The sequence below is a fragment of the Lygodium microphyllum genome, chromosome 14 (assembly GCF_053477565.2).
Source record: "Lygodium microphyllum isolate KBCC chromosome 14, Lygodium_microphyllum_v1.1.10, whole genome shotgun sequence".
NCBI lineage: Eukaryota > Viridiplantae > Streptophyta > Polypodiopsida > Schizaeales > Lygodiaceae > Lygodium > Lygodium microphyllum.
In genome coordinates this window covers 99,071,793-99,097,496 of record NC_141148.1, presented here as the reverse complement: position 1 = coordinate 99,097,496, position 25,704 = coordinate 99,071,793, and the positions used below count along the sequence as shown (strand labels likewise).

General features: G+C 41.9%; 1 protein-coding gene across 2 annotated transcripts in view; it reads right to left on the bottom strand.

The window, feature by feature from the left end:
- Window positions 1–6,754: 6,754 nt before the first annotated feature.
- The window catches only part of LOC148025892 (enolase (DUF1399)), a 36,963-nt gene continuing 18,013 nt past the window's right edge, over window positions 6,755–25,704 (bottom strand). The window contains exons 7-9 of one of the 2 annotated variants that reach the window (XM_087693154.1): window positions 15,512–15,636; window positions 15,265–15,431; window positions 6,755–8,206 (exon numbers count right to left, since the gene is read on the bottom strand). In XM_087693154.1, coding sequence (XP_087549280.1) covers window positions 7,601–8,206; window positions 15,265–15,431; window positions 15,512–15,636 — 898 coding nt within the window. In that variant the 3' untranslated portion in view covers window positions 6,755–7,600. The remainder of the gene's footprint in view (window positions 8,207–15,264; window positions 15,432–15,511; window positions 15,637–25,704) is intronic. The other variant, XM_087693155.1, reaches the window with a different exon arrangement.

Here is a 25,704-nt window from a genome sequence, read left to right as displayed (position 1 = left end):
ACAGTTGTTCAGCTTAGGGTACATCGAGCAGCACGGATGGTAGGGAAAGAGCCTAAAGAGTATTGCAGTGGTGTCTTTATGTATCTCTGATGCAATGGTCATGTAGATCATGAATTGCAAAAAATCACCGGAGGAGGCTTGGAATATTTTAATGCGATACTATGGCACGACTATTAGTGCATGAAAGATTCAGTTGAAGCAAAAATTTAACACGATGCAAAGGAAAGGATAGTCCATACAAGAGTATGTGACCGAGATAAAGACTATTGATAATCAGTTGGCTCTAGTAGGAGATAAGGTGGATGATGAGGAGTTAGTAGCTATGACCCTGAATGGTCTAGGGCCTAAATATGAGTCTTTCAATACATCAGTTTTAGTCAGGGCTGAAATGCCTGACTTTAATGATTTGGTATCCTTGCTTATCCATGAAGAAGTGAAATTGGGTTTGACTACAAGTTTGAGTAGCTCTAAAGATAGAGATGAAACTTTTTACTCTAATCAGAGAGGCCGTGGTCATCATGGCAGAGGTTCTAGCCATGGTAGGGGAACCTAGCAACATGCATCTCAATATGGGTAGAGTCAGCAAGGATTTGCTAGTAGAGGTGGTGGATACTCTCGTGCGAGGGGGAGATCTCACTCTAGGGGCAAAGGATCCTGGCACACTCAATCTACTCATGAAAATGCTAACAAGGATAAAGATTTCCATTATTGTGGCAAGCATGGCCACATCGCAAAAGAATGCTAGAAGAAGCAGGCTTATTAGAAGGGTAGACAGCATGGACACTATACATCTTTTAGTCATACAGAGCCTGAGACTGGTGAGAGATTGTTTGCTATGACTTACGTATGCAACAAAGGCAAGGAGCAAGCAAGTTTGATGATGTCTCGTATATAGATTCTAGTGTCTCAAACCACATGACACCACATGGTGAGTGGTTTGATGAGCTAAAAATAGGTGGTAATGGCTATGGATGCACTAGGGATGATTCTCAGGATCACATAACACACACAAGGATTGTTCCTTTGGCTATGCCCTAAATGGCAGAAAAAAGGACTTGCATGATGTATTGCATGTTCCATCCATCACTAAGAATATGTTATATGTTGGTCAGATGGTTGAGAAAAACTTGCATAGGTACGATTTAAAACAGATGGCTCCTTCATAAAGGAGTATGGCAAAGGATGTAGATTGGTTGCTAAAGGTTAGAGACGTGGCATGATGTTTACACTGGATGCAAACATCCTTGAATTGAATGCTACTATGTTTGCTCATGATGGGGCAAGTATCAAAGACATTGATATATGGCATAAACAAATTGGACATATAAATGTCCAAAAGTTGAAAAATGTGCAACATAAGGACCTTGTTACAGGGCTACAAAGGTTTAAGTATGCTGATTTAGGACATGTTTGCTTAGCATCTCAGTTTGGGAAACAAGCCAGGTATCCACTTGCCAAGAATACATGGAATAGCAGCAGGCCTTTGCAGCAGCTTTTGCACTCAGATTTCTAGGGACCCGCACATAATGCATCACTTGGTGGGTCGAGATACTATGTGACATTTGTGAATGACTATAGCAGCTACATGTGGATATACATCTTAAAGCATAAAGATGAGGTGTTGGATAGCTTTATGGATTTTAAAGCTCATGCTAGAAAAGAGCTTAACTATTATGTCTCATGCTTACCATCTAATGGTGGTGGAGAGTATGTGTCAAAGGAATTGGACAAATATCTAGCAAAGCATGGGATCAGGAGAGGCCATTCACTTACAGCTACACTCCACAACAGAATGGAGTTGCTGAGAGAAAGAATAGGGTGATTATGAAGGCAACCAGAAGAACATGCCTTTGTCTTACTAGGCTGAAGCAGTACTTACAGTTGTCTATGTGATGAATAGAACATCTACATGCCAGGAATACATGAAAAGACACCTTATGAGTCACTATATGGCTACAAGTCTGATATCCAACATTTGAAAGTGTTTGGTAGTATTGCCTATGTTCATGTTCCCAATGACAAATGGAAGAAACTTGATCCTAAAGCAGTGAAGCGTGCTTTCCCTAGATACTCACAGGAAAAAAAGGCATTCAAGTGCATTGTTCTAACTACACGAGAGATCTTGCTTAGTCATGATGTCATGTTTGATGAGTTAGCATCTTGGTATAGTGCTAAGTAGGCTACAGTATATGATGATACTTCACAGGGCGCACATATGCTAAAAATGGACAGTAAGACACTATGTTTACCAGTGAACCTACTCAAGATACATCTGGCAGTGTAAGTCCTTGAACATGCAAGCTATGGAGCCATGGGTCTCCATCCACTGACATGGATACATCAGTAAGAGGGAGATAAAGGAAAAGAGAAGGTTTTTGATCATGTTGTAGGTCCATTGTCTTCAAGATATGACTTTTCTGAGAGTTTGATAGCAAGTTTGGCATACCTGTGCACTGGTTACCTAGAGTTAAGCAGAGATACATGCCACCTCATGAGAGAGTAGAATCTAGTTTACCTCCATTGCGGAGATGGCAGAGAGAAAGGAAGCCGATGGATAGGCTTACCTACAGTGGATACTTGATGAAACATTATGCATACATGATAAAGGTGTAGAAATGCAAAGAGCCTACATCTTTTGCAGAAGCAATTAAGGATGAAAATTGGTGCAAGGCTATGGATGTTGATGAATGAGGCTTTTCTATTTTAAAAAAACATGGGATTTGATTGAGTTACCTGAGGGAAAAATGCATATTGGATGCAAGTTGGTCTTTAAGGTAAAATATGTAAGTTTGATGGCTCACTAGAGAGGTACAATGCTAGATTGGTCATGAAAGGATATGCTCAATAGTATGGGCTCGATTATGAGGAAACCTTTAGTCTGGTTGCTAAGATGGCAACCGTACAAACTGTTATCGCATTGGCTGCATCCAAAGGCTAGAATCTTTATTAGATGGACGTGAAAAATGCTTTCCTAAATATGATGATTTGGTGGAAGAGGTTTATATGGATTAGCTAGAGGGCTATGCACATCCTAATTATCTATCATTTGTATGCAGATTGAAGAAGGCATTGTATGGCAGCTTAAAGAAAGCCCCACGAGCATGGAATGCTAGGATTACTTTCTACTTAAAGGCACTTGGATTTCAACAAGGCAAAGCTTATCACAGTTTATTTACTAGGAAAACAAAGACATGATATGTGATTTTGGTGCTCTATGTAGATAATTTGGTGATCACAAGTGATGACATACAGGGCATTGATGACATAAAATCTATGGTACAGAAAGAATTTCAAATTACATGCTTGGGAGAGCTGAAATTTTTATTAGGGATTGAAGTTATGCATACACCTCATGGGATATGGATGATACAGAAACAATATGCACGTAATATATTGGAGAAGTATGACATACTGAAATGCAAACCCATGGATACACCACTTGAGCAAAATGTAAAGTTGTTGATACAAGAATTGTGATAAAGAACATGACTATGTATAGACAAATGGTTGTTAGTTTGATCTATCTAACTATCACTAGACTAGATTTGAGTTCTGGACTTGAGTTATACAGTTGCTTTGATCAGCCAGTTTATGCAGCAACCAAGAAAACTGCACCTACATGTTGTGAGATGGATTTTGAGATATGTGAAGGGTACATTGTCTTATGGGTTGTTTTATGAGCATGGTAAGCCTATTGAGCTTACAGGTTATAGTAATGTAGATTGTACTAGTTGTGTGTATGACAAGAGATCAACAAGTGGATATGCATTTGGTCTTGGAAGTAGCATGGTTAGCTGGAGTAGTAAAAAACAACCTATTGTGGTTCTCTCAATTACAGAAGCAGAATAAAGGGGTGCAACATTAACTGCATGTGAGGCTGCTTGGCTAGTGAAGTTGATGGATGACTTGGGGATTCGTATGGATAAACTAGTCAAGTTTTATTGTGATAACATAAGCAATATGCTCTTGGCGAGCAATCTAGTCTATCATGCCAGGTCAAAGCGCATAAAGGTCCATTACCATTTCATTAGGAAAATGGTGCTTGGAGATATGATAGACCTCATACATGTGAAGACTAAAGACCAAGTGACTGACATCTTTACCAAATCACTTGTTGGTAGAGAGAAGTTCACTCATTTCAGATCCTTACTTGGGATACGGGAAGTGACTTTAGCTTTTGGGGGGAGTATTGAGATATTCAAGCTCAGTCTACCTACTACCTACAGACATGACAGCTAATGTGTGTAGCTATCAATCATGTGTGTGTCTTGAATAAGTCAGTAGCTAACTTAACTAGAGTTAGAGTTAGTTAGTGGTTAGTCACTAGACCTAAGTTAGATGTACTTTGCACTTTGAGTGTGATGAATAATGAAGATGAATATTGAGAGTTGTCTACTCTGTATTGCCCCTATCTCTCTCTCATTCTTCTAACAATGTTAGATATCAACTATTGTATGCTTACTGTCCAAATTGTTATGATAGCAATAAATCTCTACAAAATTGAGCTAATCAAGCTCTAAAAAAATCCAAATAGCATCTCGAAGCATAACCATACCATGCAGATATCAAAGCATCCTCGAAGCATCAAACATGCATTATGGAATTTACTACTTGCTATCCAAACTAGAACTGTTCTTTTGTGTGTCAAATAGAGAACTAAAAACTACATGTGCTTTCGTCGCACTCTTTGTTTCTAGTTGTAAAACACCTGAATCCAATATCGTATACAAAAGTTATGGCCAAAATACAAAAGTGATATCAAGCTTCCATAACTATCCACGACTTCTAAAGCATGCTTTGTATCCACTCAAAATGGATAGAATGACTATTCCTCAACTCAGTAAGCACTCAACAAAGCTCAAGTAAACCCTGGGAAGCTCCTCGACAATTCGTGAGAAGGAAAGACTCAACTAAGCCATGGGAAGCTCCTCGACAAAGCTAGAATAAACCGAGAGAAGGAAAGACTCAATCCATACCTCGGAAAGAAGAAACAATGGCTACCATGAAACCTTGAGCTAAAGCTTTGAATTCGAGCTGAAGAAAAGGATAAAGAAGCTCCTCGAATGCCTGCTTTGATACCAGCTGAAAGGTGGAGCCCAAGTGGAAGCACATAAGTGGAAGCAAGAGCAAAGCAAGAGTTATGGTAGATGGAGCAAGAGAGCAAGAGAGCAAAAGAGAGAGATAGACAATATATGTGAGAACTCCAATAGTCACAATGTGTGACTAACCTTCGCTTATTCAATAGTCACTAAAAGAATAGAGAATAAAGTGATAGTGATGGGTGCCCACCACTTGCAATGTATAGGTATGCAGTTCCAATGTGTGAAGTAAATACAGGGTGACGTAGACACAAGTGCCTTTACCGCCAATAGTTTTAAGTTCCATCTCTCTTGTCTCTACATATTTGTTTGTTTGAGTTCACAAGGAGCTAGTGTACTCCTAAATTTGATTGGTTTGACATTTGCATGATCACATAACTATCAAGTTCAATAGCACACAAGTAGCGATGCTATTTTTTAAGAGCATAGACAATAGCATATAACATATTTTTATATGTAAAATGTTATTACAACACATAGCCTAACTTAGTGCTCTTAAAAGTTAATAATAGTCCATTTCACAACAATATAATATCGCCTACGTCATTACCATCAATCTCAACCATCAAGGGTTGATTTGGATCCAAATCAACCAATAAGATGAGAGCTACAACCATGCAACAACTTGCACATTCTCGAATTTTACCTATAAGCTTCTCTCCAAGGGAAGTTATTTCCCTTCTTTTGAAATTAATTAATCATGGAGACAAATATCTTAGTTTAGTTTTGAGTAAAGCTTCCTGGTAAAAACTAGATAATGCTACGACAACATGTTATGGCTAGTTTAGGATGACAATTACTTTTGCAAGTTCTATCCTAGTCCTTATCTTGATCAAAATGCAACCTAGATACGTTTAATTCATACTTAGAAATTTTGCATACAAATAATGTTCACAAAACAAGTCAATTTTCATGGCCTAGTTGTCTACTTTTAGATGTATTAGGGCAAGTATATCATCTTGAAAGACGTCTACAAACTCATCTAAATAAGGCCGGTTATATTGTTCATGAGAATCAAATGCCATAGTAGCCTAAAAGGCATGACTAAAAACTCTTAAATAAGCATAACTCTTGTAAACCATGTCTCACACAACCCCGTAACTTTGATTCATTGTATCCTTGGTATTTTTCTTTAAATTTCAATGGGAAACTTTTTAATCATATCATATCTCCTAAGCATAGGAAATGTATTCTTAATGGTCCCTTTGTTTAAGGCACAACAATCTACATAAACAAATCTAACTTTCTTTTTAATTTATAAGATGTGGGCAATGCTAGTGGAGAATGACTCAATCAAATATATCATTTGGAAAAAGTAGTAAATCAATTGTTTCTCAACTTCAATTAATTTAGACTAACTAACTCTTTAAGGGGCCTTATTTATTCAATTAGGTCTTGGTAGCATCTTGATAGTGTGATGTACATGTCCAGTAAGTGGCAACCCATGAGAGCCAACTCATGTTAAAATATGAAAGATACACATTAAATAAAGCATGCAAATGTTTATCCACATTACCCTTGGTAACAAAAGTTAACTATTCAAAAACATTGGCGTTAAATAGATCAAATGGTATACACCTAGCAACCAAGATAGGCTCACTAATAATCTCAATTCCATCATAGAGCAAATAGGTGTACCATGCAAGTATAATCTTTCATTGTCATGTTGGACTTTGCAATGCACTCCCACTTTGTGAAAAACAATGCTATTACATTGATAAAACTGTGTGGTTAATATGTTCAATAACACAGATCCACTTTCTGTGTACCAATAAATCACATTGCTACAAAGATTGGGTCTAGAGTTAACCTATCATGATACCCATAGATTTCTAATGGCACACCTTTGACATAGTGTTCAAAACTTTGGTGAATATCACTTGAACCAAAATATTGATCGGCCATGCATTTAAGAAAATAGGGGAGGGGCTAGTAGTTGACAGTAAATTGGCCCCCTAGACCTATATCAAGGGCTTAGTGAAAGTTTATATGGATACGGGCATATTATCCATGGTGAAAGCTTGTATTGATAAGGGCATATGATCCACCACTCAAGTTATCTTCATGGTTGGGATGCAACAAACTTTAGACATTTGCACATCAAGTGGCCACTACATGCATGGCTCTACATTGTTTAATCATTGGCAACCTATATTGACATTGTTTGTTTGGACTGTGGTAATCGTACAAGGGTGGAAACAAGATTTGGATAATTCTCAACCATAGAGTTCGCTTAATATTGAGATTTGACCTTAAAAATCTCTTGATGATTGCTTCAATGGGAGACATTCATGAATGATTGGATGTGTTTTTCCTGCAGTTTTGGTGTTCTTTTCGATTGCAGTCGATTGAAGTGTCAATACACTGCTACATCAGGTCGGTACAAGTAACGGTTTCAGCTGACTGATGTGATTACAGTTGAGCTTACTGTGGCAGGCAGGAATATTGAGTGTATTGACCCTTCTACATTAGGTAGCTACAAGTGACAGCTGCAGCTGAGCTTAGTGTGGCATGGCAGGAATCTTGGGTTGGCTACCAAAGCGGGTCAGTGATCCAAATCGAAACAAATGCTCAAACCCATCACGCCCGAAAGACCCCCATGAACCCTTGCTGGACATTTTATATAGCCCTTTGGTGCTCCCTGAATAAAGCCAGCTGGTTCCCCTGTACATATGATCACTGGCCCCCTTTGGCAGCACTCCTTCATACTCTTCCTCTGAGGTGCTCACCTTCAACACCTCCTCCGGATTCAAATACCATTGCATTAGCTCTGGTGGCACATCTTCCCCTCCTCCCATCACTAGAGAGCCCCAATCTCTCTTCCCCATGTCTTTCCTCCTCTTCTTTCTGCTGTAAAAATTATTTGTCAGTATTTTCCCCCCCAAATCTGCCACTGTTAGATGTATTGCTGTAGAAATCAGCATGACCAGGACCACATCCTCCTCAGGTAGAATCTCCATAGCTGACAATTTCCAGTTGAAAAGTGCAGTTGCTCTACCTTGCTGAAATTCTGCAGTATACCGTATCACTGTTACAAACCCCTCTTCCTCATCTGGCACTGACGATGGCACTTGATATTGCAACTGCCGTCCATTGAGTAGTCTAACCTGAAAGAATATAAAGTTCTCTCTTTTTTTCATAAATATGAATCAATCTCTCTCTCTCTCTCTCTCTCTCTCTCTCTCTCTCTCTCTCTCTCTCTCTCTCTCGTATCACATGCTTGGGTCTCATAGGCCATTCTGGCCTTTTTGCAGATGTTAATATACTTTGGCATGGCATTTGTAGCATGTTGGAGCCATCTGTGATGGATTTTAATCCTTTCCTGTTTAACCATGGATGAGTTTGCACCTATTATAATTTGTTTGACTCATAAGGTGTCGTTTTTAATTTTGTTTATTATATAATTGACCAAAGATTTAAAGCTACTGTGAGTAATCTACTGTTTGCTGAGCTGGATGCTGTTGTGAAAGCTGTCGTGACCCGGAGTAAACATGAATGCAGCAGCAAATCAGAATTACTTTATGGTGCATACAAATGGTGGTTGAATAGTGAATGCAACAGTGAATACATCAGAGAATTGGAGTTGCTTTATACCTGCATTGAACAGCAGATACATCAAAGAAATATAGTTGTTTTATACTTGCATTGATCACAGTGAGTACATTTAAGTGCAGTGCACTCATGGTCAGAGAAGAAAGAACAAACAGTGGGCAATAGCTATGATGAGTGCCCCTCTGTCAATGCAAATGCCTCTTTTCAAACACTGGTGAAGAACCCCACACTAAAGAATTATTATGCAAGGAAATGTAGAGAGCAGATGACCTCCCCAAGGTCAAAAAGACATAGGAAAGCTTCAGAATATTGAATGAAATCAGAACTGAGGAGATGCATGATGAGATACACAGGTTTTCTAGGATGGAAATAGGTTTGTTACATGAAGAACTTAGGGAGGAAATGAAGGCAGAAACAGAGAAAAAGATGGGCGAATTGCTAACGCACCGATGCATCACAATGAAACATGAGATGTAGAACCACATACAAGTGGAAATGCAAGTGACAGTTGCTCTCATGAGAGCAGAAATTAAAAAAGGAATACAAAAGAGATGTAAGAACCCCTGAATGCCTGCATGGTTGGAAAAAAATATATCATCTCAGAGCTACCGAAGGAGTTAACAGCTTGCAAACAGAGGTTAGAAGCACAAAAAGGCAGACAAATGAAAATGCGAGGAAGTAGAAAGTTCGAGTCAAAAAAGACAGAGAGAGAGATGCAAGAAAAACAAGAGGCCCACCTGACTGAAAAAGATAAGATCATCTTGTAGATGCGAGGAGAGTTAAAAGCTTACAGCGAGAGGTTAGAAAGACAAAAAGATGGAAAAAGCACAGCCATACCAATCCAAGTGCAGGAAGAGCTAAAAGAACTAAGGACACATATTGAGATGAAATACTTTCTAGAGGTAACAAAGCAAACAAAAAGATAGACGAGAATGCAAATAGAGATGTAGTCGAGAAAAAGAAGGCTGTATTGGTAAACAAAATGGAAGTAATGAATGGAATACTTGAAAAGGAAGTTAGGAGATGTGGAATGACCTTGCATGTGTGCAGGTCATGGGCTGGAACAAGAAAGGCAGTGCCCAAGGAGATGTTAAAATATTAAGTACAGAAAGGGGTGCATCCAAAGGCTTAATTATGGTTGCTTGAGAAGTTGGTATAAGGCTGAAAATAACATTTGTGCCTTTATCTTGAAGTTTGCATATCTTGAGAAGAGAAAAGCCTTCCTCTGCAAGATGATCTCGCAACTGCTCAATTGGCCCATAGAAGGGAGCACATGCCACATGTCCTAGAGGCGAGAAAGGAGAGGAAATGGGCAATCTATCAAGATGGTAGAGTAAGCATCTAGGATCACTGTTCAATATGATTGTACAAGGCTATGAGACTTTGAAGTTATTTTGTATGGTATTGCAATGGATCTCTGATAATAGATGTAGGATACTTTGAAAAACCATTTAAAGAAAAGGTTATTGTAATGTATACAAGACACACAAATGTACATGCAGTACATTACCATCAGTGCAGAGTTATAGATAGGATAGTCTTAGAGATATGATCCAGGTGGTAATAAGTAGAGATATGGATGTATGATACATGTGGATTAGGGTGAGAACTCACAAACCCTGAAACATGTATATTGTGAAATGCTATTAGACATTTTACTGGTAGGGGATTTTATGGCACGGACATGTCATAAACACTCAGCTCTTCTACATGACAGATAAATTCTATGTATAGAGAACTTACAGCAAATGAAATCATTTGCACTGCACAGCCCAAGATAAGGGAGATTTGACCAAGTAGCATCACAATCCTCTGCACCTCCAAAGCAAGTGGGCAAGTACAAACTCCCGGACAACCTTTTAGGGAGACTTCAACTCCAAAATCAAACCCAATAGGACCACTCCCAAATCCATGAGCTGCCTCCACACTTCCATGTATACCTTTGCCAGTGCAGGGCCTTTGACACAAGCATGCACTGCCTTGCTCATGCTCTTCAATCACACAAACTCTTCATCTTCTTCACACCACCACTTCAACTTCAGCTTCTCAAGCTTCATCACCTCAGCCTCCAACCATCCTCAACACCTCCACTGCCATCTTCATGCTCTTCTCATCCACACAAATGCTGCCTTGGTTCCTCAACCTGTCGTCCATCTCCTCATTAACAAGCACCTCTTTTATATGAAGTTCTAGTTGAGCTTTAAAACTTGTAGCTTCTCACCTCCTCCACATAAGCCTCACTTTTGCATTCTCTTCCCCAAAGGACATGCTTTGGCAACCACCTCCCAGTTCGTCTTCTTCGCTTTGCTTTGTCAACATCACTGGCGACATCACCATCCCAATATAACATCATCGCTTTTGCTTTCTTGGCCTTGGAAAGCAAGGCATGTAACTGCTTTTCCACCACATTTTCCGGAACATCCTGATGATTCAGCACGGTGCAGCAATGTTGGCATCATACCATGTCATCACATTGATATCTTGGCCCCGCTAGCTGCCATATCCACAACATTATCTCCCCTTCAATCCGACATACATCATATGCCTATCCTCATGGAGTACCACAATAGAAATCCAACATAGTCAAAAGAACAAGTTGTCACTAGGTCACCAAGCTTACTAATCTCGAAACTAAGCACATAGGCATGAACTTTGGCCTTCCATGCTATTGGGTACGGCTCTGTGTGATACCTGCCTCCATTGCCAAGATATTGAGGCTCTAACCTTTGTACAAACCATGGTCTTTGCACCAAGCCAAAACCCTAGAACCCCTCTATGAGTTGGCATGTATATGTGAAAGCGTCCTCTGTATTTAAATCATTATTAAAACAGTTGTCCCCCCTAGTACTCTAGGATCCTAGTGACAGTAGGATTAGGGTTTTCTTATGATGGTTAAACTATTTAGGGTCAGGTTTTTCTATAAAAGCCCACTTTGTGCAACCCTAGCACATAACGTGTGGCATTGATCATTTTGGTCACTTCGAGCATTGCTGTCTACATGTTGACAGTGCCACTTCAGCCAGATCATGCCACTCCTACCACCAAGCTCTCGGCATCAGCAGGCATCCTTGCTATGCCACCTTGCAGTGCCACCCAACACCATTGTTGTTGCCTCAAGCAAGCAGCACTGCTGAGTCTTGTGTAGATGTTGCATGTGTCTCTAGCCTTGCTACCTTTCCTTACCTGCAACGTCACCAATCAACTACCTGTCAAACAACTACCAATGCCTTGTCACCAATACACCTTCTAGGACAACATCTTGTTGCCTCCAATTAACAAACAACCTAGACTGTTGCCTCCTGAGACTCCACCTTTAAGTCGCCAGGTCATCCAAAAAGAGGAAGAGTCGTCAGTTTTTTGAACTGGCCCCGTCAACTATCCTACCCTAGTACATGCCACCCAAAAGAAGCTCCCTAGCCACCCAACCTTCTAGCTCTATCCCACACCTGCACTAGCCCACCAACCTCCATTGTTGCTTACAGGTCGCTGCCTCGATCCATCATGGTTGCCATCCGGGAGCCAACTACCTTGCCAGCCCAACAACCACATCATCTCTCCCAGCCAACTTGACATCCATCAACCAAACAAACATTGACCTTTCTTTTCACACATTAACCCTATTCCCACACCTACCTCTTCCCAAGCACAAATTGGGCCAAATTGGGGCTTTTCATCAAGTTCCCAAATTTCATCAACAAATTGCCACAAGTTTTCATCAGTGGCTGTAAATTTTAAGGTTTTTCATGTTGCCCTACAATTATTTTGGGCAATTTGGCATTTGGTGCAGCATTAAGCATCATCCAGGTAAATATTTCACACAAATTCTCTAACTTTCTATTTAATTTCCCAGTAAAATTTGGGCCTTTTCATTTTCGGACTCAATTTCACCCACATCCGTCAACAAAGGCAAGCCTTTTCTGAGATTCACCAAGTTTCATCAAAACCCAGGCTTAATTCATTTACAATCGTGACATTCAGCATTAATCCAGTAAAAAGTCCATCAAATTTGTCAAAATTTACCTCAATTTTCCCCAAAGAAAAAGGGGGCTTTTGTCCAATTTCACCTCTGAAGCATCCCAAATTTTTGGCTTTTGCCTCAAATCACTTCTTTCATATTGTGTTCAAAATTTATATTATTCAACTTGTTGGTCCTATTTTTTCCTAACATTGAAGCATATTTCTATTTTTCAGGCATATTTCCTAAGCAAATATTCTCAATTTTTGTTGAAATTCCCATTTTCGAATCATCAGCAGCCATTAATCACTGATGTCAGTGTATTTCTGATCACCTTCTTTAATGATTAGTATTATATTTCTTCAAAAATGTTATTTTCGACATATTTTTCTCTCTCCTCAACAGTCGATCAGCAAGAGAAATTTCATTATTATTCGACTTCCACGAAGCGGCCAACATTATATCTAATTGTGGTTCAAAAATTCTTCATTTTGTGATTTTTTCTCTCTTCATTTCGACATAATTCTTTATTGTTGATCATAAAAAATGGTCAACAATAATAATGATTTGTTGGGTATGCTTGGTGCCAACAACAAGCTCAATGGCACCAAATATCCTACATGGGCTTATATGATGCGACATGTTCTTGTCGCCAAGATTTTGTGGAATATTGTGATTGGCACCGAGCAAAGGCCACCTTTTCAAACATCAGCACCACCTCTGCCTCCATGTCGAGAGGTGGATCTCATGATGTTGAGTCATCTTCATCTTCTACACCAACTCCCACTAAAGGATGAATTTGATGGGACAGTTGTGATGTCCAAGCAAATGCCTTAGTTGCCTTATCAATGGAGAGGGGTATTGTTCTCCACATTCAAACGTGCAAGACAGCCAAGGATGCATAGAAGAACTTGCATCCTTGTATCAACTACGCAATGAAGCATGAATTGTTTACTTGCATAAGCAACTAGAAGGTGGAAGAAGGAGATAACATGGATATTTGTCTCACTGGCATCAAAGATCTTCGAGAGCAACTATTGAATATTGATGTAGTAGTCTCAAACTATTAGCTTGTTTCTATTATACTTAATGGTCTACCCGAACCTTATCAAGTCTTTGCAATTATTGTGGTCAGTGACTATGGGAAACCAAGTTACAACTTACCTATACTTTCAACTAGCTTGTGTCTCTTTTGTTGCGGGAAGAACAAAGTTGTCTCAACTTCAATGCTACTTTGGCAACGATAGAACAAGACTTTTCTACCCACCATTATGGGAAGAACAAGCCTCAAGTAAGAAACAAGCATGTTGGTCAAAAACCAGTAAATCCTCATGTTGGTCACACTTCTACTTTCACATATTTTACATCAAAGACCTCCTCCCATGCTAGTGCATCCTCATGTTGGTCATACATCTACTTTCACATATTTCCATGCTAGTCCATCATCTACCAACTCTCCAAGAGGTACTACTTCCAAACCAAAGAGGTATGCTTCTTTCTCTATAACATAATCATTGATGTAGCTTCTACTTGGTATTTCCACAGTAGTGCTTCTAAGCACATCACTTCTTGTCAAGAATTATTCTCATCTATTTCTCATGCCCAAGGGGGGCACCATTATGCACGCAAACAATGCCTCTTATGCCGTTGAAAGGCATTGGTAATATGCAAGTTACTATTGTTTCTAGCACTTCCATAACATTGCAAAATGTCCTCCATGTGCCAAGCATTAAGAAGAACCTTCCTTCCATCTCAACCATTTCCACTTCGGGCTTTGGTGTTTGCCCTTAATATGTGGTTTATGATGATTGGGCACCTTCTTCTATTGTATTGATCTGCACTCTTACTTCAAGACTTTATTGTCTTGATTCTTATGATCAGCAACATGCTAAAATCTCTATTGATCATGCTCTTTGAGTGACCGATCCCTTTCTGGTGCATGTTCCTTCAAGGCCATGTATCTCAGATTTGCTAATTTTTATTTCATATATTGATGATCTACTTGGGATTAGTGCTGTCCAAATTGCATTACAACATCATTTACAGCAGCCACCCACTATCATTTATTTTGGTGTACTTTATCTACCTTTGGCTCCCCAATTTGTCACCATTGAAGGGGCCATCCTTACTTCACCAACAAAGTATTCAACTGCCCAATCAAGCATCTTCATTTACAGCCATTCTGTAAATCATTGGCAAGCGGTGAAGAGCATCTTCACATAACTCAAGGACACCAAGGATTTAAGCCTTTTCTTCAAGGTTGTTTCTTCACTTATTCTGCATAGATTTATGGATCTCTATTGGGATGGTTATTCAGAAGACATTTTGACGGATCTTTTTATGAAGGCTAATCCTCCATCAGAGTCTCAAGCTATTCAGCTATCTCTACATTTGATACCTTTTATGACATGATCTATCATTTATTATATTGTCATCGGTTGGTATATCCATCAGGATGAACATCAACATGACCATATGTATTGGTTTTCCAAACACAACAAAAATAACAGTGTCAATTACTTTTCCCACCCAATTGAACTTTCCAGACAGTGTTACGAACTAGCAGCAGCTGATAACACTGGAATTAATATAAGAATCTGATTGACATATGAGTCCTGACAAGAATGGAACTGTTGGAGAGCAAGAATGAATACCCACCATACCACAATTATTTCCTTTGAGCGAAAGTCTCAATTCTTTCTCCCATTCAAGATTCTCTATTGGCATCTGTATTGTTAACATCTCACCAGTTGAAAATGACCATTTCATTTTGTACTGCTCCAGTTCATCAGCAAGAGGAGTTGCTGTTGCAGCAATTCTATCTGCTGCAAAAAACAACCATTAATCAAAGACCAGTCAAACAGAAGCTGTCTATGGGCAACATCTGTCAAGCACACTAACGTACCTGGTGCAATCCCAACAGAGCCTGTAATATAATTCCATCCTCCTCCATGAATATGTATCATCCTCTCATTCCAGTCAACGCCAACAGGTCGCTGATTTTTGCTCTTCCATATGCCTGTGGCAATTCTGCAACCCAAACAATCAACTATCATGAGAGACTTACAAAGTAACTTTTCAACTTCTAAAATGCAAGGTCATGCACAAGAGTTTGGCTTTAGTATGTATAACAACATAATCCAAACTACTTTTTACACAAAGGATACCTATGAATGTTGTGTGATTGATGATGAAGGGTGGAAGGTTAATTATAAATATTACTTTTGATGAATATTACTGATTAGAAAAATGGATAAAAATATACATATTTTCTAATATAAAGGAAACACCACTACTTACATACCACTAGATTTGAGACAATTCAATATTGATTTTCCTCTCAATATAAAAGGTGGTTAAATATATCACTCAAAATGAAACTCGAAGGTGTACAAGTGCTCAATATCCTAGCAAGAGCTAAAAAACAAATTATACAAGTACAAGGCCTATCAAAACAGTCTAGGGGCAATGGGGGAGGGAAGCAGGATGGGTTAGTGTAACTGAAACCAACCTTCCTTCTTGGAAAGGGTGGCGGATGAGGTGATTTACCACAAATTACAGCAAGTAATAAATACACAAATCTGGAAATGCAAAATTTACCACTTAATCTTGGACAATGGACAACCGGTTGGCCCCATCAACTAGTACCCCATTGCAGTATTCATTCATCTTGTATACTACAAGGTTGAAGTACAGTAAGACACAGTTTGATCTCCTGTAAGCTTCAATACAATTGCTGTCAAGAATGACTTGCACTTTGTACAATGAATTTGCCCCTTGATTGTACTACAATCCAAGCACAATTGGGTCTTCAATCTCTCACATGTGGGCTAAATAAATTGAGAATGGGCTACCTCTCAGATCAACTGCAAATGTCTCACCTTCAAGTGTTCAATACTTGGGCATGGATCCCAAGATGGCTAGCTGCGGAAACCCTAGTTTCTGTTGTAAATTAGGGTTTCAGCAGTAATTTCTTCAATTGCTCTTCGCCCAATACTGGAATTGGCTGAGAACTGCTGAGAGTTTATCAGTAGATGAGAGAGGAAGCTGAGGAGAGAGAAATTCCCAATTCTATGACCAAAACAGGGACAAGCCAGCTGTCACCTGCTGTAGGACAGCATTTAGTGTTTTCACCAGCTATGTGGCCCCTCCAAATGCTGTTGCCAGCCCTAGAAGGTAGTTCCCTACTGCGACCCCTTGGAAGCTATTGCCTAATGTTGGAGAACCCCTTGCTGGCTAGAACTACCCTGGAGTTGCTAGTGCCTGCTATAGCAACCTCTCCTCTGACTCTCTCAGCCTCCACCAACCTCTAAATGGCTGGAATGACCCTCAACAAGCCCCAACAGCCCTCTTTCAGACTTGCATGGATAATTTTGACAAGTGGCAGCCTACTTTGCCACCTGATAGCCTTCTAATTGTGTTTTCTAGCATTAATCAATTAATTTTCAGAATTTAAGTTTTAAAAATTAATTAATTATTGCTTTTTCCCTACCCAAGAACTGCCTAGTGCGCATTGACAATTCGAGAGTCAAGAGGCTTGCAAATTCAATGTAATCATTTTGAGGTTTCCAATGCTGAGAAAGTCTCTTTCATGAGTGGATTGCACAATACACTCAAGACAACAAAGAAACCAAAAAGCTTCAAAGAGTTGTTCTTGAAATGGGAAAGTATCATGATGCTATTTAATTCTACAAACCAGATGCAAAAACCAAATAGATTGGTTGCATCATGGCATCTGAGCATACATCAAAGAAACCTCTATATAGCTCGGGCATCAAGGTAAGCTCACTACACTCGTAGAGAGGAATAGCGCGTCGGATATGTGAGAGATAGCCATTAGTGCTCGCTTGGAACGCTTGAACAATAAGCGGTCCATGGATCTTGGCGGTTGGAGCTTGAGCTCGTCACCTCTACATTTTGGCTCTATTGACAGGACCAACGGATTCAAGCTAGAGTGCTTGCTCGCTTCAAATCGACCATCCAAGTAAGGGTTTCATCCCTAAACCGGAGCTTGAGATAGATAGGAGATTTTGGGTTTTTAATCCGTGCTACAAGTATTTTTGGTTTTTGATGATTAGTTGAGTAGGAGAAATCATTTCACTCTTTACTTTTGATTTTTGTTGCATTTAGAGTAGTATAGAAGAGAGAAATCAAAGTGGAAAGCTTAGGGTTCGCTGCTGTAAAACAGGCCTGAACAGGGCACTAACAAGGAAAAAATGGAGAAAAATAGTGCTCAAATGTGTTGGAGTCGCAATTGGAGCAATCGGGAAGGCTAAGGTGGTGTCCAGCAAAAAGGGTTTAAGGTCCCGGGTGACCAAGGAAAACCTCATTTGCAGTCCTGGCTTTGTGTGTACGTGTGTGTGTGTGTGAGAGAGAGAGAGAGAGAGAGAGAGAGCTTGCAGGTCACGAGTCTACGTCGGATCAATCGGAGCGTATCGGAGCTTTCTACGAGATTCAAGTATAGGATGCCATTGGCCTACACTCCTGCTTGATTCCTGGAAGTTTTTGTAGATAGTAGCTTTTTGGCAAAACGTGATCGACGCGCGTTTTCAACCCGCGGAATCAGACTCTTTCTACAGTGTCCCATTCGCAGAATCGGACTCGGACAAGCCCACCCAGTCTAATCAGACATACATGTTCGATCTAGATCATACCAACTCCTAATCGGACACACCACCTCCATCCGATTCCGAGAATCGGACGAGAAGAAATAGAACACACCACCCCATAGGATTGGCGCTCGCCCATCCGATCGCAGCAATTGGACCACAAAATCGGATCTAGTGTCCTATCCAATCGGATAAACATTCGAATTGGACCAAGCACCCTTGTGTGATTTCGAGAATCGGACATATCCCAATCGAACCAGCTCAAGCCGTCCGATCGGACACACCTTGCCCGATTGTGACAATCGGACCCGCCAACCCTGTCCAATTCCTAGAATGGGACACTAGTAAATCGGACACAGCCTAAGAAAGAAATCTAGAAATTTGATAAACCCCGGCCAACAACAAGCGTAACCCGCGCCGGAAGAACCCACCAAATGTCTCACAGGTAGTTACAGACCTAGAGATCATGGCCAAACAGTCTGGAATCATGTCTGGTCCTGTGGGCTGGTTGTAAGACCCCAACTTGACCCTGAACGAGCTGAACAGAATAGCGCAGTAAAAAACCCTAGAAGCCGGTGAGGACAGCTAGAAACCAAACACAACCCTATCAAGCAAACCCATAGACAAGAGCGCTAGACTTGTGCATACTTTGTTTTCTCACTACTCTAATTTCCAGTACCTAAAACACATTTAAGGAAAGCGAAGAGCCTAGTTGCGCACAATGCACTGAAAAGAATACACCTACACACAAACACACACGAAGTGAGGGTAAGTTGAGGATTGGTTATAATTAACAAGGAATTCACTCAGACATTAAACCTTGAAGAAACCCACCAGTAGGAGAAGATCCCAAAACATAGAAGGATGATCGAGTCCCCAAAAGTAGGACCACGCGAGAAACGCGACCGAAGAGCCAAACACAACAAGGACCGACACTGTCAAGGAAGTGGATCTACGCGACCTCATCAACCTGATCGACAACTTGATGCAGCAGGAAGTCCTAGATATGGAAGACGGCAGCTCAGGCAGCAAAAGCAACGAGGAGCTTAACCTAGGAGACTTTCCTGAGACTCTCCAACAGTTAGTGAACAAATACAATGCTTAAACCCAGCTAGAACACCACGATAGACTTGTAGAGGACATCATAGCAGATCTCGAGGAGGAGAGGAAGCTAGCACGCATGGCTCTGCAAGGCCTAGTCACGTACAACTAGGACCAACAAACTAGAAGCTTGCGCCAAAGCATGGAAATGCGAGAGATCCAGAGAGTGCTAACCCTAGCAGGCAGGAATTGGTCGGAGAGCGAGAAAGCACTAAAAGGGGACCTCACACTGAGCGAACTTGTAACGAAGCGGCTACTAGATAACATGGCAGTAGAGCAAAGCATTGTAGCATTAGCAACATCGCTACTAGTGAGGTTAGGGGTTAACCAAGGCTCTAAGAGCCAATCGAAAATTCCTGTGGTGGCGAAGCAACTGGACAAATACCAAGCAAATGACGACCCGTACGACTTTGTGAAATAGTTCGAGCATGTCTGCAAGGCCAATGGCCTCACCGATCCTACTCAATGCTCCCAAGCTTTCAGACTGTGCTTAGGTGACAAGGGCTGAACTTGGTACACGAGTTTGGATGCTGCAGAGTGTGCCAATATCAATGGCTTGAAAAATCTCTTCATTAAGAGATTTTCCAAACCTAGGTACTCCAATAACCTGCTGGTGCGACTCATGAACGTCAAGCAAAGAGAGAAAGAGGATATTCGAGATTATGTGACCCATGTGAGGAGCCTCTTTAAGAAAATTCCCATGGACGAGAGACAAACCGAAAGAGTGGTATCCACGATATTCATCAATGCAATACGAAGTGAAGAGCTCTACAAAGCCTTGGCCGGCAACTCGAGCTTACAGCGAGACGCACTAGCAAGGGTCTTTGAAGAAGCTATTAGAGTGGATGACCAGCTCAAGGAAAGAGGCTCCAAAAGCTCAGATCGAGAAGAGTCGAGAAAAGTCCAGTGCTAGGAGTTTTGAGAGGGCCTCAATGCCGAGTGAGAGAGCAGACCCAAGCGTGCAAGACAAAGGGAAGGGCACTGATTCAGGACAAGAGCTAGCAAAGATTAGGATGGACATAGCCAAACTGCAGAAGATGATGAGATCCAACACGCCCACACATCCAATGTGTACTTTGTGGCGGAAACCACTTACGAGCTGAGTGTCAGGACCCTAGGTCATGACCTTGTGCTAATTGTGGTCAACCCTACCCTGCGAACAGGCCACTGAACTTCTTTGAAAGGGAAGCCCCATTAGCTCTCCCGGCACCTAATGATGCCAAACCGTCCATCCCTAGGATGAAAATAAATCCTACAGGTATCCCTAGACCACCTGGACCCTACGTGACCCACGCACCTAGTGATGCTCCACTCCACTATATGGGCAAGCCTAGCGGCAACGAGCCTTATGTAAACCCATACATGTCGTACGATAAGGAAGGCAACGCAATCCTTATGGACTACCAACCAGTATCAGTGATGGTTAGGAAGAGGAAGAGGCAAAGGCCTAGGAGCATAGGCCCAAGAGCCAATCGTGTGTTGGACTTGCGGTCACCCAAGACACATTTCTTCACGTTGTCTTGAGAGGGAGCAAGCAAATAGAGATAAGGCTAACCTCAAATGCGCTGAGTGTGAAATCGCTCATCTCTTTGTCAATTGCTCTAGGCGGAGGCCATCCTCTAGTTCGACAAATGAGCCATCAGTTTCATTGGGGTTGTTCAGTATCAAGTCACTCGATGGGAAGGCCGCACCTATCCTATTGTGTCATCACGACCCGCGCGCAGACGAAGCAGGCCGGCATATCATTGCTAGGGCCTAGCAACCTTGATGCAACCTCACTTGGACAGGAGAGTCGAAGACAAAGGAAGAAAAAACCAAACACTAAGGTCATCCTCAAAACCGAAAATGCCACAACACTACCTGCTGGACGGAAAGTCATTGACGCAGAGGAAGAAACATCAACTCCACGGACGGCTGCAAAGGAAGTGCTAAGGTTGGGGAGTACCCCAACCTGAAGCTCCAACTCGAAGCCATCAAGAAGGTGAAAGAGTGGGTGAAGGAGGCCTAGGAGCACCTAAAGGACGTTGAGCCCATACTAGAAGACGAGGTCGATGATATCTCAAGCATAAGCATGCCAATCTCTCTCCCACGACCAAGATCAAGGGAGGCGATGACACCATAAGCAAGGCCGCCTAGACAAAGTCTAAATGCACAGGGCCAGCAAATCAGTCAGGGCCATTGGCCAAGAACCGCAAAATTAGGAGAGAGGCAAGCGGCTAGCAACCTCCTCAATACACTAGTGACCACCCTTGTAACTCTAAGCTTAGGCGACCTACTTAGGCAACATCCAATGCTATGGCTAGAGCTGAAACAGTGGGTTGAAGAACCAAATGAGCCAATTACCACAGACTTGCCTGAGCACTACACAAAAACTCAAATACCGAATCTGACGCTGTACTCCATGCCTAAATCCTTGCACGTTAATGCATTTTGGGAAAGCACGGAAATGCATGCAGTCCTGCCAGTCTTAGCCCTAGGGGACGTCACCAAAAAGGGGATCGTGGACACACGGGCAAGAGTGAGTGTGCTAAGCCATACCGTACTCCAAACTTGGGATAACCCACCAGTCAGGCTACTAGGCTCAATGTCACGCTAGTTAACGGAATAAAGGTGAGACCATTCGGAGTATTAAAAATTTGGCCACTAAAGATCACAGGAATCCAATTCTCTATGGACTTTATAGTGATGAAGGGAGTGGACTACGACATCTTGCTAGGCCGACCTTGGATACATAACGTGAGGGTCGTAGAGGACTAGGGCAACGGTCTTGTCTTCCTACGCAATCGAACAGAGGCTGTAAGAGTGGAGATGGACACATGGACGACTACGCCTGTCGACCTGGATGCCATCTCCACCATGCTGAAGGGCGATGGACAGACTAGGGAATCTTATGGGGCGCTTACGTATATCCCATGCCCTGAGGACGAGCAAGACTGGATATATGTTCTTGCTACCATCGACCTACCGTTCTCAAACACTGAGGAGTATGAACAAGCCATCAAGGCAACTGGCAAGCTCAAGGGTATACCCTCAGTGCCAGTCTGCATGGTGACCAGAAACCTACGCGGAAGACCAAACCCCGTCCCCAAATAATAGACAAGAGCTCCTGGAGATATTAGGATATCGATAGACAAATTGGATGGCAATCCAGTCACGAATCTCATCCCACTGTAAGATCTCTTGGATGAGCCTAATTACCGATGGTCCAAAGTGCACGATTTAAACTTGAGGTACAATTGGGCCTTAATCCTCGACCAGAAAGAAGAGATATGTCAGAACTTGGAGAATGATGAGCAACCAGACAAAGACAACTCTGACGACGAATATGAGGACTCTTGTTCCTTCAGTGATGAGAGCGAAAGGAAAATTGATACCCTAGAATACGACACTAGGGGATGTATAATCGAACAAATACCAGTAGACCCCAGACCACACAAGCAGAGTGCCCTTAGAGTAGAGAAATGAGTCAAACACAAGGATTGCGATTGAACTTGGTTGGAGTATACAAGTACAATTGACTATGAGCAGGCAGGTCTAGCCCAACCGAGTGACGCACCACTGCTGCAAACGGACTCACCTTCTGAGCTACGACTACCAAGAGAGAGTCTCTCTTCTAGCAAAGACGGAGAGTTTGATTCTAAATCAAAAGTCAGCTCAGATAGTGACCCTGAAATACCTCGACCCCCCAAGACTAGACGCACCAAGGGGGACCTACCCGTCCACCTAAGACACGAACGGTTAAGGGAGGAACCACAAAAGCTGCCTAAAGAAACGCAGATAGAAGAGCAACGAACCCGTAAGACCTACTAAAAAGATTCAAGAAGTTCAAAAAGAGAGATAGGGTAGTGATCTTGCTAGGAGCCAAACGACAAGGGTAAGCAAGCAAACTAATCGAGAGACCCGTCAAAGTCAAAGAGATCAATTTAGCCAGGGAAGGAGAGACCCCACGACCTGCCTTTATAGTTGATGACTTGGCTGAGCAAGATGAAGCAAGTCTCGTTACTCTCTTGCGAGAATATATAGACATCTTTGCTTGGTCCCTAGAAGAGCTCAAAGGGGTAGACCCGAGTGTAGTGACTCACAACATAACCATGACACTTGGCGCAATGCCTGCTAAGCAGCGACCGTATCCCATGAATCCAAAGCATGCTCACGCTACTAAGGAAGAAATTGACAAACTAACGAGAGCGAGATTCATCTACGAAATTGAACACAGGGACTGAGTCTCGCCCATAGTCATCATGCTAAAGAAGAATGGAAATATTAGAGTGTGTGTCAATTACAAGAAGGTAAACGCGGCAACAAAAGAAATAACTATCCATTACCTTACACCGAGCACATGCTCGAGAGAGTAGTCGGTAAAGAGGCCTATAGTTTCTTAGATGGCTTCTCTGGATACAATCAGGTACAAGTACATCTTAACAATAGGCATAAGACCGTGTTCGCCACCGAATGGGGCACCTTCGCCTACATAGTCATGCCTTTTGGGTTAACTAACGTGCCAGCTATCTTTCAACAACTAATATGCACTATATTCAAGGACATGCTTAGAAAGGAGCTAGAGGTTTTCGTGGATAACCTGCGTGTTCACTCTACTTGGAGGAAACACTTAGGCTCCGAGCGGTCTTTGCACGGTATCGACTGTATCGCCTCTCATTGAATCCTTTGAAGTGCCAATTTTGGGTGAAGTATGGATGCATCTTAGGACACGTGGTATCGAAGAACGGCATTGCCACAAATTTCTTGAATATCAAGGTCATTGTCGACCTTCCACTCCCTACTGATTACAAGGGCGTCCAGTGCTTCTTAGGACATACAGGATATTATCGACGGTTCGTGTTGAACTACGTATTGATTGCTAGACCTCTATACAAGCTGTTGATCATGTTCGAATGGACCGAGAAATACCAACGCACGTATGAGAAACTGAAAAAGGCTCTGACCATGGCACCAATTCTACGAGCCCCAAATTGGACACTCCTGTTTCATGTGCACATCAATGCTTCGAAATTCGTCGTAGGAGCGGTGTTGTGCCAACCTAGTGAACACAACCCAGATTACCCAGTGAGCTTTGCTAGCAAACAACTCACTGAGACCAAAATGAATTACTCAACAACAGAGAGAGAGGACTTGGTCATGGTGTTTGTTATAAAGAAATTTCGGCATTATCTTTTGGCTACGCCTTTTACCTTCTTTGTTGACCATCAAGCCTTGTTGTATCTAGTTAACAAACCTTGCGCTACAGGATGCATCGCTAGGTGGCTACTTCTGCTTCTAGAGTTTGACTTCTCCGTAGTGGTGCATAAAGAAAAGCAACATTACATGGCCGACCATATGCTCACATCCCCACAAGAGAATCCACTGGGCAAGGCATTGTAGACGAACTGTCACATGCACATCTATTCAGCTTGTCCAGCAAAAGGGATTTGTTTAGAGCCGACACGACACCGTATTGGGCAGATGACATAGTTCAAGTGCTTGAGCACGAACTACCAGAACGACCGATAGAAAAAGTCCGGCTTAGGCGGCTCATCCTAAAGATCCAACCCTATCAGTTGATAGCATGCCAACTTTACAGGCTGGGGCAAGACAGGTCACTACGCAGATGCATGTGTGAGCATGAAATGCATGACGTACTAACAGAGGCACGCGACGAAATCGCAAGAGGACATTTCAGCGGAGACGCAACAACCCACAAAGTGCTGCAGTCCCAACTATGGTCACCTACCCTCTTCCGAGATACGGCACGATTTGTGAAGCATTGTGATGAGTGCCAACGGACTAAAGTCCCTATTCGTAAGGATCACATGGAGCTAACCCTAATTATCACACAACAACCCTTCGAGAAATGGGGGATTAACTTCATCGAACCCATTAGTCCTACAGCACAGTATTCACAAGCCAAATACATCATTGTGACCATCAAATATCTAACAAAATAGGCAGAAGAACGAGCTATGAGAAAGAATGACGCTAGAACCACTGCTAAGTTCCTATGGGAGCAAGTAGTCTCACGGTTCGGCTGCCCCATCGAGCTAGTCAGCAAGCAAGACACACACTTCATCAACAAAGTGATAGCTCACCTCCTGTCCTCCTTCCTAATCATCCATTGGAAATCTTTGCCTTATTACCCTCACGCAAACGGTCAAGCTAAGTCCACAAATAAAATCTTAGTACTTACAAGATGGCTGTAGAACAGACCCCCTTTAGGTTGACTTATGGTACGGAGGCAATTCTACCCTTGGAGTTCTTCGTACCTAACCTCAAGATAGCCCTACAACAAAGATGGGACAGAAAGGAGGTATGGACGGAACGCCCGATTGAGCTCGAACGCTTATTGGAAACCCGGCTTCTAGCCACCCATGCGTTAATATGCGAGAAGGCAAGA